This window comes from Paramormyrops kingsleyae, chromosome 3 (assembly GCF_048594095.1).
Source record: "Paramormyrops kingsleyae isolate MSU_618 chromosome 3, PKINGS_0.4, whole genome shotgun sequence".
NCBI lineage: Eukaryota > Metazoa > Chordata > Actinopteri > Osteoglossiformes > Mormyridae > Paramormyrops > Paramormyrops kingsleyae.
Window position 1 is genome coordinate 13,383,480 of NC_132799.1, and position 14,624 is coordinate 13,398,103.

Consider the following 14,624-nt stretch of genomic DNA (forward strand, 5'->3'; position numbering starts at 1 on the left):
TAATGAAGGAGACAACACAGCCTGACCCTGAGGCTCTACGGCCATGCTAAGCGTCAGGTAGAACACTCCATGGCACACATAGAGGCAGCCTCAAACAAAAACAGTTTATTCACAAAGACGTCATTGGAGTTAGGGTTAGGCAGCATCAAAGTATTACACAAAGACATGGCTTTAATTGTGACTCTTTGCACTGTTGCTAACGTTAGCCTACCCCACAGAATGACCCTCAAATGCCCCAATCTCATAATTCATACAGCCATGACGAGTAACTCCAAATAGTGTTTTAAAAACATTATTAGACCTTTTAAAAACTTGAATGAAGCTGAAATTAACTTGAACCTATTTCAATAAGGTGATAATGTAAACTACAATGTGTGTTTTGTGGAAAGTCTCACATGAATGTTTACAGAACATCCTAGATAATTCTCGATAGCAATCAATGTGCCCCACCTCCCCCCTAAACCCCAGGCTCATCTCAGCCACTTCCGCCCCGCTGCAAGTCAGCCAGGACAGTCAGGGCGGCGTTCCATCCTGCAGCACCCATAACGCCACCACCTGGCAAACAAAGGTAAGGCAACCAGATACATATCTAGAAACTGCACAGGTGGCTTGGCTGTTAAAATTCTGGACTAAAAAGTGATTCAAGCTACAGTACTGAGTGATTGGGATGCAGAACCCAGTTCTATAAATGCCATAATTTTTTTAAGTACAATACAGTGTGTACATGCAAGATCATATGACCCACTAGAGAGTGAAATTTATTACAATACAGGCTTCGTATGAACAACAAAAAGAAAAAATTTACCACTATCAGCCAATAACGTACCAGGATGACATCCACTGCCACATAGATACAGGCCTTTGATTGGTGAGCGGTAATCCGAGACAGAGGGCAAAGGTCGCACCAGATAGAGCTGATCCAATGACATGGCACCGTGAAAAATATTCTGTTGGCAATGTAAAACCAGCTGTTTAGGATCAAATATTAAGTCTTTTACACCTCAGGGTCCCTGGACTTTAACCTTGTTATCTAAGACAACATTTATATAAGGATAGCGGTAACCATTAAGCAGAGACTAATTAAAAATCATCCTGCAGCTCAACCTTACCAGAGAATGCTAACCCTGAAATGTCAAATCCTAACCCTGTCTCTACCATTTTCATCTCTTTAATTAAATGACTCATGTTTCATACAGCCCAGCGATGGCCTTCAGAAATGGACAACTGGATATAAACTCACCCCTCCAGTCAGCCCAAAAATGCTCTCCAGGTCAGGTGGAGCAAGAACCTCCTTGCCCACTATGGAGCTTCTGAAGCCAGGCGAGTAGAGCTCAATACAGTGAAAAACTGCAAGGATACAAGGACAGACAGGCTGCACTGTTACTCACAGAAACAGACTTAACCTGCAGTTTCCATCTGGCATGCAGACAGCCTTACATTATCAGAGGAAAAAGAAAGATACAACTACATTTTAACTACAATGAAAATCTAAAACTAAAACATTACCACATGTGCATGACATTGCATGACTTATAAATCTTATTTCTTATTTGTCGTGGGCCTAATGTCACATGTTGGAATACCTGAGATTCCCACGCTCTGCCTCACCCAAGTGACACGTTGATTAGTTTGATCTTAGTGTCGTTGTGTCCAGTGCATCCCCTGTACTGTGCTTATGGAAGATGGTTTGACTACACAGAGAGCACATTAAAGAAATACTCACCTTGCCATGTGACTTCTATGAGATCACAAAAGTTTATCAGGGGACGCTGGGAAAATCCCCCACCGGAAGCATATTTTGCATGAAATATGAATCCAGACACAGCACCCTCTGTTGCCTGCTGAGCTCGGACACTTTACCGGAGTCTGCGAACTTCTCCCGGTCCTCATTGGTCCAGGCACGGCCCTCCCCCAGCCAATAGGGAGTGTACTGGCTGAAGATGGAGACAACGTGGCAGCCAGGGGGCGCCAGAGTTGGGTCCAGCACAGAGGGGATGCACATCTCCAGCATGGGTCTGGCACAAAGAGGAATGGGGTTGCCTACCACAAAAGGGGAAAAAAAAAACAGCGAACGCTGAGCTAATTCACTGGCTGACCTGGTGGAGGGGCGGCCCTGCCTGGCCTCTTGATACGCCTCCTCCAGAATGTCCATGTTCTCGCAGTTCAGGTGGATGGAGCATTGGTGATGGGGGCCTGGCAGGCCGCGGGCTCTGTTCGGGGCAGCCAGGAAGTCAGGCAGTCTATCCACAGCAACTGCAGGACAGAGCCAGACACAGGGGGCTTTGAGGAGCCGTTGTGCGCCGCCGTCCCAAAGAGGAAACTACTTTCTAATCCAGGGAAACTTCCGCAGGGAAGCAGATTTGGAGGAGCTCAGGACTGACCATTAATCTTGGTAACCGGAGACGTGTAGTCAATCTGATCGACCGCTCTCACAAAGTCCGGGGACAGGGCATTCTGCAATCATGTCACATCGCAGCAACGGGGCGTGTCAGTGAGCAGGATCGACGATGTGGCTGGACCGTGGCGGGGGGTGTTACCTGAGGGGTGAGCCGCTTGAAGGTCACATACGGTGTGGCGTTGGACAGGACGACTTTACTGTGGACCTCAGAGCCGTCCTTGAGCGCGACGCCGCGGGCGCGGCCATCGTCAGCCACCAAAAGGTGCTCCACTTCCTGGCAGATGAGAGAAATCCAATAAGGTGGAAATAGAACCAGGATGCATCTCATTGGACGGGACGCTGGCAGCGCTGAGCGGTGATTGGATGGCAGTGGGTACATCCTTCTAAGTAGTGCTCACCCGTTCAGTGAAGAGGGAGGCTCCATGGGCATGTGCCGCATTGGCAATTGCTTTGGACACGCCCCCCATGCCCCCTTCCACATAGCCCCAAGCTCCTCGCTCCTTCTCCAGCTCTCCCATCACATGGTGCAGCAGCACATACCTAGACAGGCAAAGGCTGTGAGGAGCCATACCACAGGCTGGTTTACACTTGTCATGCACCTTACGCCAAACCCTGACACAGTGTTGGGGAAGTTACTCACAAAAGCAATCCAATACAGATAGGTGGAAAGTTCAAGTCCAGAAAGTACAAATCCCGACCACAGTTTTGTTTCAACCAACCAGTTCAGTATAAAGACTCACAGCCACAGAGTACTCACCTGGTTGGCTGAAACAAATCCTTGGTCTGGATTTGTACTTTCTGGACCTGAACTTTCTACCTATTTTTTTTTTTTGAGTAACTTCCTCAACACTGGCCTGACACACACTACCCCAAAAATGTAAGTACAGTGGTCAGGCTGTGGCATAGGATATGCAGCTACTGGAGTAAATTCTACTCAGATGTGTGAATCAGCCTTAAAACACCAGACACGTGTCTGAGGTCCCTGTAATCACGGCCCGTCTGCCCCTTACCCGCTGCCCGGGTTCTTGGGGCTCATCATGGCGCCGATCACCGCGTCTGTGGCCAGCGTCGCTTTGAGTGGCTCCGACTCGAACCAGCGGTTCAGCACCTGGGTGTCAGCAGCCGCACATCAGCCTTCCCACCACAGACATGCGCCAATCAAACAGGTGACCGGCCCAGATAATCAGCATCACCAACCTTTTGCGCTGGAGCTGTGAGCAGCTCATAAAAGTCTGGAAGGTTCTTTCCCAGTTTTAAACCTTTTAACAGAGCAGAGGTCACACATGTGAGAGTCTGAATGGTCCTTGAGTGAGCAGCTCACCATGGGGGGGGGGGGCCTTCCGGCCTGGCTGGGGGGGGTGGGTGGGGACGTTGGCTGGCGGGTTCTCAGTACCACACTGCAGAAGGGGCCGCAGGGTCCGCAGAGCAGCCAATCGTCTTCTCAGGGACCCCCCAGCTATCCCAGCGATATCCACGGGCGGGGCGTCCAGCAGGGGGTGTATGGCACAGGCGAGGTTCTCCAGATGGTTCTGGAACACAGGGTAGGCCTGGACAGGAGACATAAAAAGGGTTAAAAGACAGGCCGCACTGAGGACCTGAACACCTCCAAAGGAAGCATTTTAGTCACAATGTTTTACAGCCCCTGTTCAGGGTCCCACACCATATTACACAAAGGAAACTCCTAAGTTTAAAAAAAAAAAAATCTGAGACAGGATATAATTAACGTTATAACATTACATTTTGAATTTTCAGTCAGGCGTGAGAATGGCCGCCTCATCAGCGCAGGCCGCCAGGCTGACACACTTCATTTTTTCCCCAGACCAATTCAGTGCTTAGTACATAGGAGCAAAGCTCGCACTCTGCAGCTCTGATGAAACCTCTAGACTGATTTCATTGGCTAACAGTATGAGACTACACAGCCTGTGTTCATACACCCTGCAACGTCAATGTGAAAGCTGGTAGGGCTATAACAGCACATGTATTCAATGTATACAGTTCAGTCCATCATTTTCTGTTAGGGACGCACAATGAAATGAATGAATGCATTTATTGACATGGGCAGAACCTAAGTTCACAAGTAGATGTTCAACACAGAAAACAATATGCTAACTGTGCCTATGAGCTGATGACGGCCAATCCTGGTTACAGTCATTCATAATCAGTGATTAGGGAACATTTTAGTTTACCAATAAATTACACCAGCGCTGGAGAGAGAGTAGCTGATACGGCCAAGACTGTCTGTTGGCTCTGTTAAGCCGAACTCAGATATGTTGCTGGAAACACATCCAATATGCTAAGTCACGACATCATCCGAGTGCATTTAAGCAGTTACTGAAGGTGATTTGTGCTTAAGTTGACCGTGGTAATGATTAGTGCTGAACTGGTTTGGGGGGGAAATGACGTGGTTGACATCCACTTTACCATGGCATCATTTCTGGAAAACTTCCCAATCTCCTGCACGTTCTTCTCAAGGTCAGGGCCCAAAAGCAGAGAGCGGGGGGGCTTCCCCCCCACCGCCTCCTCCAGCAGGGGCGTGAACGAGTTGGGGTCACGCCTGTACACCTTCAAGCCGTGTTTCTGACCGAAGGGAACAGGACAGAGAGATGAGGAGGGGCAGGCCTGCACAGGAAGCAGCAGGACGACAGCCAGCGATGTCCCCGAGCCTCCATCGGTGTCACAGGGCACACAGCTAAAACCACAGGCAGCAGATGCCAATAGAGCTCTGGGCTAGTAAATTAAACTCTCAGGAGGCTTAAATGCGGCGCTGATGGCTCCTACGTGGACAGAAATGTGCTGAGCATAGGGTGACCACCTAATCCCTGTCGGGGGGATGAGTTGAGCTATGACTGGGTTTGGGAACTACCATTTCAACCAAAATCAATTACAATGACCCGGACTTCACTTTAGCACTTACTTCTTGCTGTGTGCTGATTGGTCAGTCTCCTTCAATCATGCACGTGTCACTAATTTTAATGTGAAACAGCTGGATGAGTCTTTCAATCAAGGAAGCAAACAAGTAAAAGCACAAGAATAACTGAACTAATTAGCCAAACACAGGAGCCTTTTAGTTTTAAAGACGTTTGTAAAACCTGAAATAGCTCATAGTGTCTCCCCTGACATGGATTTGGTGGGTCATCCTAGCCGAGCGTGTGGTGGTGATGTACCGGCGTAATCCAGCCTATCACCAACTATGCCTCAAGCTCACCTTCAGCTCAAGGTCCATATAGATGTGTGGCCGCAGGAGACTGAGCAGGTAGGAGGCCCGGGAGAAGCGGAAGCCTGCAGAGAAAGACGTGGAAGGGAGGATCAGGGGACCCCTCTGGACCTGCACGGGGTCATCTGGAATGAACCATGTCTCCTGCCCACAGGGGTCAGCAGATGTGAACCCTGATATGAGGATGCGGAGGGCCTCACCTGGGATGATCTCCTCGGACACCGCGGCCCCCCCCAGAACATGCCGGCGTTCCAAGACAGCCGTCTCCACACCAGCCTTCTGCAGGTACGCTGCCTGGACAAACAGCACGGGAGCCTGGATGAGCTCCCTGAATATGCAGATCACCCTGAAATCTGCTCACAGTTACACACATCCCTGATCCTCACGTCAGAATCTCATGTGAACATTTCCTTCTGCTTAGGTGTCTAAATAATCACTTACTGCTACCAGTCCGTTGTGCCCTGCAAAAAATAGAGAAGAAAGTGAAGGAGTTTCAGTTATGACCTTTAAGCACCTTATGCCCACATTAAGGCAAAGTTTCGCAGCAGGGATGTTAATGTCATTTAAACAATGGCCCCATGTAATAGCAGGGCAATAAAATGTATGGTGTACTGTTTTACAGTTCAGATATGGCTCAATGTCCGAGTCGCTACTTCATTCAAATAGACCAAACGGCTAGCAAACAGCTTAGCGTTCAAGGTGTAATTACGTAATCATGAGTCTGTAACTGTATACCAACTACTGTACGGTCTCGAGTTTCCATGCAGGGTTGCCAACTCACGCATCTTTCGTGACATTCACGCTTTCAGACTCATGGCTCCCGCAAGAGATCTTACGGCAAATCTGTATTATTTCATTATAAACCTAAAAATGTGCTACATTTAAAAGTAATGGGAAGTTTGCAAACCAAATAGACTATTTACAAGCTAGTAAAATGGTTGCATACATGTAAATGCGTGTGTATGAGTGTGCAATCGAATTGAAAATCTCCAGCGGATCAACGTTGGCAACCCTGTTTCCAGGTCATTGCATGTCAGCGCATAACACGAGACAGTCTTCGCGTGTTAGGCCTTGTTCACACGGACGTCTGTACCAGGCGTTTTTGTGGCGTTCGTGGCGCCAGGTGAGCACCAAATGAACGCCGACCGTTTTTCTGCTCATTGGAGCAAATTGAAGCGACCACACGGGCGTTCAGCACCGGCGTTCCGCCGGCTACGCGTTCAGGTGGCGTCAAATAAACGCTGCATGCAACATTTTCTTGGCGTCAAAATCCTGACAAACGTGAGGAAAATGACACTATTGCGTTTACAATTATTTATTGGTACAACTGCGAGAAACCACATTTTACGGAAAATGTGATACTCGTAATATCGGTATTGTACCAGCAGTGAGTTAATCAGCTGTTGGTACAATACCGATCGATATTACGAGTAACCCAAACCGATGGATCAACTGGTGCAAATTTTTTTGCTTAAAATACCAATTTATAAAGCTCAGTAGGCAACTGGAAATTTGGACATCTATAAGGAAAAACTCATTTAACTGATGCGCCGTATCTGCTTTCTCTTTTCAACTGTCTTTACTCATAGGGTTCAACTGCAGTTAATACGAAATTACAAAAGCTGTAGAAATATTTCAGCATAAAATCATGCGATATAAATAATTATAGTGTTACAGCAATTACGGCCGTAATTATCATTAAGCCTTGCAACCCCGATCAGGATAAGCAGTGGGGAGATTGATGGATGTGTGGATGTAAATAAAATGTACATAAATGCATCTTGAACCTCTAGCTTAAAAATTAGTTTACACATTGCAGCTGATCCCCCCAAATTTAGCAATTAATATATAAACCCCGCTTCTCTCCAATGCCTCAACAATTACGGATGGATTCGAGAGTACAGCATAACTTTGGCTACTTATTACCCATGCGACATACTCAGAAAACGGCGACTGAAACACACACACTGAACCCGAAAAAAATCACAAAAAAACTGAAAATGAAAGACGCAAATTGTGCACTTTTTAAAGTATTTTTTAAATGTAAAACTAGAACTTTACAATGTGATTTCATGATCTTGTTTAAATCTTGAAATACAGGGTGTTCCACCACTTTATTCAGAAAGTAAGAGTAAATAAAACAACAGAAACATTGAAATCACACTTTTAATGTTACAGGTTATTGTTTATAGTTATGTAACACGTCATTCAATAATTCCACACGTTTTCTTCAATTACACTTTCCAGCCTATGACGAAAACTCTGGCACGTCTTTCTTACATATGCCTCATCCATTTTGCTCCAAGTTCTGGTGATGGATGCCCTCAGAGCTTGCACTGATGAATGTGGTTTCTTGCAGGCCTCCTGCTCCATGTATGCCCAGATACTATAGTCCAGGGGATTCAAATCAGGTGAGCTGTGAGGCCACATGTCCTTACCCCAGAAGTAGGTCATGTTCTGCTGTAAAAATTCTTGGGTCTTCCTTGCCGTATGACAGGGTGCACCATCTTGCTACCATACATAATTTCCATCGGGAAAGGTCCTTTGAATCCAAGGTAGCACATGCTTTGTCAACATCTTGATATAGGCATCAGCATTCACCCTCTCATTTTGTGGAATGAACACAGGCGGACACTTTTTGCCATTGGATGCAACAACCCCTAGTACCATGACTTTGGCAGGGTTTTTTGTCTTGGAAACATGTTTCACACAATCAGGGAGATCCTTCACTGCATCCGATGAAATATAACGGTTGTTTCTACGGTTGAGAACCCGATCAACACAAAACAATTTTTCATCACTGAAGAGGATGACTCTGCCAGATGAGTGTTTGACATCATTCAAGAGACGTTTCGCCCTGTCTACCCTTTTCTTTCTGGAATCTTCAGTTATTAGGTGGGTGCTGGTGATGGCCCTAGAAGTGGCACCAAGGTCTTCTTTCACTAAGCGATGCATTGACGTAGTGCTCACACCCACATACTTTGCCATCTTGCATATTGAGTGCCATGGGTTGGTGTTTATTCGGTTTTTCACCTTTCTAATGACATCTTTGCTTCGAACACTTCTACGTCAGCCAGTAGACCTTTTCTTCATCTCCTGACTCTCTGTACATTTTTTTTACATTGTTTAGTGTTTCTGTGTAAGTTTAAGGCACTTGCAATCTGCTTAGGAGATCTCCCGGCACGAGCAAGATCAATGACGGCCTGTCTTTTGGCTTCCATATTTAAGAATGAGACAGTTAAGGCTAGGTAACCTACTTAAGAGTATTAGTCTGGTAATTGTTTATGTGTTTCAGGTGAAATAGACGACTATACCAAATTAGATTGTTTGCAGGTGTGTGGTTTAAGAGTGCACAAGTTAAGGTGGAACACCCTGTATACATTAGAAACCTTAAGAGTAATTACTGCCCCCACAGTTAAATACAATTGGGCGTCAGGCTGGTGTTAAACAGCGTCAAGCGAACGCAGCTACAAAACGCAGGAAAAACACGTATGGCGTTCAGAGGGCGTTCATTTCGAACGTCCGTGTGGATGAGGCCTAAGAGTAATTACTGCCCTCACAGGTAAATATACGAGACTACAGATTGGGCGTCAGGCAGGTGTTAAACAGCGTCAAGCGAACGCCAGTGAAACGCCAATCGAACGCAGCTACAAAACGCAGGAAAAACACGTATGGCGTTCAGAGGGCGGTCATTTCGAACGTCCGTGTGGACGAGGCCTTAACGGTGGCACAAAGCGCAGATTGTGTAAACGTACACGGCAGCACCAAGCGGTGCACGTATTAAACACCGAATCGCTTATTTTAATGCAGCGCCAGATGAACCAAAGCCTAACATGATCAGTGCATATGGTTTTGTTTATAGCAGACTTCACCCTGCGTTACCTCCTCCGATGACCACGGCGTCGTACTGGGGCTTCGGCGCTGCCGTGTGACTGGCTCTGCAGGCTGTCCCCAGGGCGGGGGCGGCGAGCCACGCACGGCCAGTCTGGACCATAGCAGCCATGGTTCAGGGTGCCCACCTCAGTCACAGTTTTCCCACTTTCACATTGGCCCCTCCCACTGGACGATGAGCCCTTAAAGATCCGCCTATAGTTACAGTAGAAAACCGAAATGCACTGGAACCTTGTCGTTTTGTAATGTTTCACGCAGTTATGGGGAGGAGGTCGCTTAATAATAAGCTATACGAGTGCAGAGCACACAGCCAGAAAAGGCTCCCACTTATTCTGAATGTCCGGGCAGTAACACAATCCTACATGAAAACACAGACATACAAATACAAAATAACCCTCCGATTAGGATACATTAATATACTGTAAAACTAGTAAAATGAAGATGTAACTGATATATTCCTAAGCGCATTATAATTGCAATAAAATGTACAGATTTACGCACGCATAATAAAATTTACGTCAACACAAAAAACTAATCCACTTATATTAACAATGTCTTAAGTCGTAATTCTTTAGATGACATCCCACCATACACTAAACGAAACACTCTATTATAAATGAAGACGCGCAGTCCCTAAAGTTGATTTTAGCTATTGTTATTTTCTCACGAGCGAAGGGAAGCCAGAAAAATACATCGGATAAATTCAAAAAACAGAATCCCTGTCTGAAATACCATAAATTCGATAAACATTCATTTAACCGCATAGTCGTGCAATAGACTTTTATTTTGAAATCATGACCGTAAGGCCGGAGTGATCACACTAATACGGCTGGTTTAGGACAAAAGGGGCGTACACTACATGTTAAATGTCACCCGATAAATTTACTGTAGCTCGGTTCAATTAGTCTTAAACTAGAATTCTGGTTGAATATTTTAGTGTTAATGGCATACAAAGCACAAACAAAACATGAGAAACAAGCAAGAGTTCAATAATATTTTCCATTGTTTGTGTAAATACTACAGTAACAGTTCTGTAAATATAGGAATAATAATCATTATACAACAGAGATATCCCTCTCCGAGAGCCTCCTGCCTGGGCATCCTGGGAGACCAAAGTGTTTGGTCAGGGTGGCAGACAAACGCCTCATTCGGGGAAGATTTCAGGGGGGCAGAGGAGTGTCGTTCTCTGTGCAGTGTGCTCAGGCGTCCCAAGCCGCTAGCTCGGTATCTGTACTTGCTGAAAACTTTATGCTTGTGGTGGACACAGTGACACCTGTGGCCTGAGAGGAAACAATCCAGTGTACCACAGTACACAGGACGTGATGTGTTTGCTTTGGCCAGGAGAACATATAGGAAAGTTATTGCATAACTGGCATCCTGTACAGTGGTGGACGTGAAAACTCTTGTGTTCACATTATCATCAAACAGAGAATCGACAGAAAAACAAACAGGCTTCTGCTCCTGAGAAATGAAGGAGCCGTTCTTTGGAACGACCTTCTGGGATCACAGCATGCCCCTCGGTAACAATGGTCTACCATAAAAATCAGGGGCCTGTATCACAAAGCTGGATTTCTTGCTTGCTCGGATAACTTGTATTTAAGGTACCTCAGTTTAAATTTTAAATGACCCTTTTCTTTGTTCACTTATATTTAGCTCAGACTACCTTAAATCCAACAAGTTACCCACATAAGCAAGAAACTGGGCTTCGTGACACAGACCCCAGGAATCGTCACTTTATTTCAATAAAAACATCACGGAAAATCATAACCTGGCCATCTTTCTGCATACTGATGTGTTCGATTGCAGTAATTACACATTTCAGTGAATTCCCTAAAGCATAATCTAACCAACACATGCTGAGAAGAACCAGGCACACAGAACAAAAAAAATCATGCGGAGATCCAAAAACATCTGAAAACTACAGGAATTTACTCCACATACAAGAGGAGTCAGTTCAGGCCCAGTTGGCTGGGCCAGGTCCTGAATGGAGAAATTACAGTGATGAAACCCGATTGCTGTCCAGCATGCAGACAATCTCCTGGGGGTGCTGGCACACATCAAAAAGGTCGTAGAGAATCGAGTGGACAGCAGTGAAATAGAGCAAGGTGGGAATGACCAACATGTTTGAACCCATCGCTGAGTAAAGTGCACTGCATGGCTGTACTGTCAGTGAGTAAAGTGCACTGCATGGCTGTACTGTCCGTGAGTAAAGTGCATTGTATGCCTGTACTATCTGTGAGTAAAGTGCACTGTATGGCCATACAAGGAGTATGCATTAGTGTTTTATTTTGAAATCATGACTGTGAGCCTGAAGTGATCACACTAATATTGCTCATTTAGGACAAGGGACGTACACTACATGTAAAATGTCATCAGATAAATTTACTGTAGTTCAGTTCCATTATTCTTTAACTGGAATTGTCTGTAAATAACTTAGGAACTAATCATCTTCTGAGAAGCTGACTTTTCAGCTCTGCAAGCTAAGCATTGCTGATTCAATCAATCATAAAAAGATTAACTATAAAGACAGCTGTAACAGAAAATGAATATTGTATAGAACAATGTGTGTGGCTGGATGTATAAAACATGCAGCGGGTGGTAAACCTTGTTATGAGTTTACTTGTGTTTTAAGAGTAAGATTTTCCATGATGGCACAGACTGGATGACATGACCTCATTTTGCTTATGCTGTGAAACCCAACTCTTCACGTTTGTACTGAATCAGACCTCCCAGGGGTCAGCAGAGAAGCTGCTCCCCACGGCTGGTCTTGGGTTTCCCGGCAGTTGCTTGCAGCACCTCTCTGTGGGAGTGTTAAAAGGTATGAGGTCAAGGAAGACGAATAACACTTCCCAAGTGCGCACCCGTATCTCCTTAAGGAAACTCATTCTCACAACACACAATCAAGCCTAATTCAATCAGGGCCATACGATTTTCTTCTTGTAAGCAGAACTTAACACTTCATTGCTTCTGTCTGCAGAAATTTAATACCGGCCTCCTGATCAGCTCTTACTGGCGTAAGGGACACAAATCACATTATCTGAAGACTGGCCTGAATTAAACATGATTAGCTACTTTAGGGGAAATTAGCTAATTTCCTGCTTATGGCAGAGAGGTTCAGTAATGGATATGTGGATAATGCTAATTGATGAGGGAGTTATTGCCAGGGCAACCATTATATCAAAATGGACCGCTCTGTGTCTTCACATGCTGTCCAAAAGAGGGCGCCAAGAATCCATATACCAGGGGTCACCAACCTTTTTCAAACTGAGAGCTACTTCACGGGTACTGAGCCATACGAAGGGCTACCAGTTTGAAATGCCTCCTAAACTTATCTAAACTTCATGTATGATAAACATGTTTCAAATGCTTTTTTTTTAGATATTGTAATTTTCAAAACTATATAAAGAAGAATAGCAACAGGATAAAATTAAATTTTAGACGTTGCTCACTGGTGAGTTGTGCTATTTTTAGAACAGGTCCGCGGGCGTCTCATGTGGTCTTGGGGGCATCCTGGTGGCCACGGGCACCATGTTGGTGACCCCTGCCATATACAGTACCTAGAAACAGAGCCTAAATTACAATGGCACGCATGCTGCGTTCCCCATGGCCCTGACGAGGATTAGTGGTTAGAAGATGAATGGACAGTGTGCATCAGAGCTGGACCGGGATTGAAAATCTGCCCTGGACTTTGAGGTCCCCCACAATTAATTTTGTTGAGAGAAGGGGGTGGGGTCCCTCACAATAAATTTTGTCACCCCAAAAACTGATTGGCCCACTAGTAAAATGCCTGGTATGCCATATGGCCAGTCCAGCCTTGGTGTGTACTACAAGTGTCCCACTCTGAGTGAAACCACAGTTACAAAACAGACCACTTGCTCATAGTTATTTCTCAGCAAGATCCAAAATATAAGCAATACACTAGAGGGCTTGATAGCTGTAAATGTCCAAAATGCTGGATCGAGGTGAACCACTCCCCAGAACACCATCTCCTTCAGACAGCATCCACAGCGCCAATCAGAAAGCACAGGTCATCACCCTTATTTCCCAAGCCAGTGCATTGAGGCTCCATTCAGTACGAGTCGAGTGTTTAGCAAACCACCCCCGCCCCCCAGTCTACACAGCACAACTGAAAAAAAGATGACACTTTATAAAAGAACAGCACCAAGAACGTTTCATTTATTATTGTCAAGGCTGCCTTTTTCTGGACTTAGCAGTAATCAACCAGTAAAATTGTAACCAAAGGAATTACCATGCAGCTGCATTAAATTACTGACAATCTGGATTTCACAGTAATGCATAACATGTAAGATATAAACGAACAGAACTGGGGTACGCCTTAACTCCAAGACCGCAAAAACACCAAATGCAGGCCAGACTGTAATCCTTATACCACAGTTTGACCCAAGTCATCTGCTGAGCTTTTACCTGGCACACCTAATATTATTGTTCTTCTGTGACACAAAAAATGGACTTAAGCTTTAGTCCATCACAAATTGCCATTGCACTAAGGCAGGTTATAGTGTAAAGTACTCAGGCGAGCACCCGTTTAGTTCAGTAAAATAGGCCTCATTCTTTTTCGTGGCAACTGCATTAAAGTTAACTGAACCGGAGCTAAGACTGCAGCTCTTGATACGTGTAGCACACTCATCCTAATAAACCGGATTAGAATAAACCCACATAGACACCACACACAAACAGGCCTGGAAGCTACATTGGGGCCACCAGCTAAAGAAGCGTTAATATACCTGCCTATAAGCTATCTACGGATCAAGGGTGAGGATTTCAAGACGCATAAGCAGATATTCCTAAAATCGAAGGCGCCCTGATAGGAATGGCAACATCCCATTAACAATCATTTATTTCCTTAACTCCATCAACAGCCCATGCCAAGTTAGACCACTGAGCTGTCAATTTGTGCCTTTTCTGGGAAATAAAAAGCAACACATGCTAGCAGTTAGAGCCGCCATGTTCTAACGGCTCACTAACTGAGGTGTAAACCTTAGATAGAAACGCAATACGTCGCTGTTTTATTTCTTCCTAACCTTAGCTATAAATTGGGAGTTTAGAGTAGGTGCAGTTTAAAAGCACATACTAAACAGTTTATGCAAAACTCTACCGATG

At 45.3% G+C, this 14,624-nt stretch overlaps 1 protein-coding gene across 2 annotated transcripts; it reads right to left on the reverse strand.

Annotated features, from left to right (window-relative positions):
* Positions 1-90: 90 nt before the first annotated feature.
* Positions 91-9,943, reverse strand: pyroxd2 (pyridine nucleotide-disulphide oxidoreductase domain 2). Of its 2 annotated transcripts, XM_023822537.2 has the most exons (16): positions 9,495-9,943; positions 6,054-6,073; positions 5,813-5,906; positions 5,604-5,677; positions 4,820-4,975; positions 3,792-3,945; positions 3,596-3,657; positions 3,409-3,506; positions 2,797-2,938; positions 2,538-2,672; positions 2,382-2,454; positions 2,097-2,253; positions 1,861-2,015; positions 1,241-1,347; positions 827-947; positions 91-555 (listed from the first exon to the last, which is right to left on the reverse strand). In XM_023822537.2, the coding sequence occupies exons 1-16, from the start codon at positions 9,613-9,615 to the stop codon at positions 476-478; spliced, it is 1,749 nt and encodes a 582-aa protein (XP_023678305.2). In that variant the 5' UTR covers positions 9,616-9,943; the 3' UTR covers positions 91-475. The 2 variants fall into 2 exon arrangements, with proteins under 2 accessions (XP_023678305.2, XP_023678306.2); XM_023822538.2 differs by lacking the exons at positions 6,054-6,073; positions 9,495-9,943 and adding an exon at positions 5,999-6,049.
* Between the last annotated feature and the right edge of the window lie 4,681 nt (positions 9,944-14,624).

Bases quoted from the DNA above. Each gene is read 5' to 3' on its own strand.
- pyroxd2 (XM_023822537.2), bottom strand. From the start codon at position 9,615: ATGGCTGCTATGGTCCAGACTGGCCGTGCGTGGCTCGCCGCCCCCGCC. The intron at 6,074-9,494 runs GTAACGCAGGGT...TATTTTTTGCAG, and splicing joins CGCCGTGGTCATCGGAGGAG to GGCACAACGGACTGGTAGCA. The intron at 2,016-2,096 runs GTCAGCCAGTGA...TCTTTGTGCCAG, and splicing joins CAGGGCCGCCCCTCCACCAG to ACCCATGCTGGAGATGTGCA.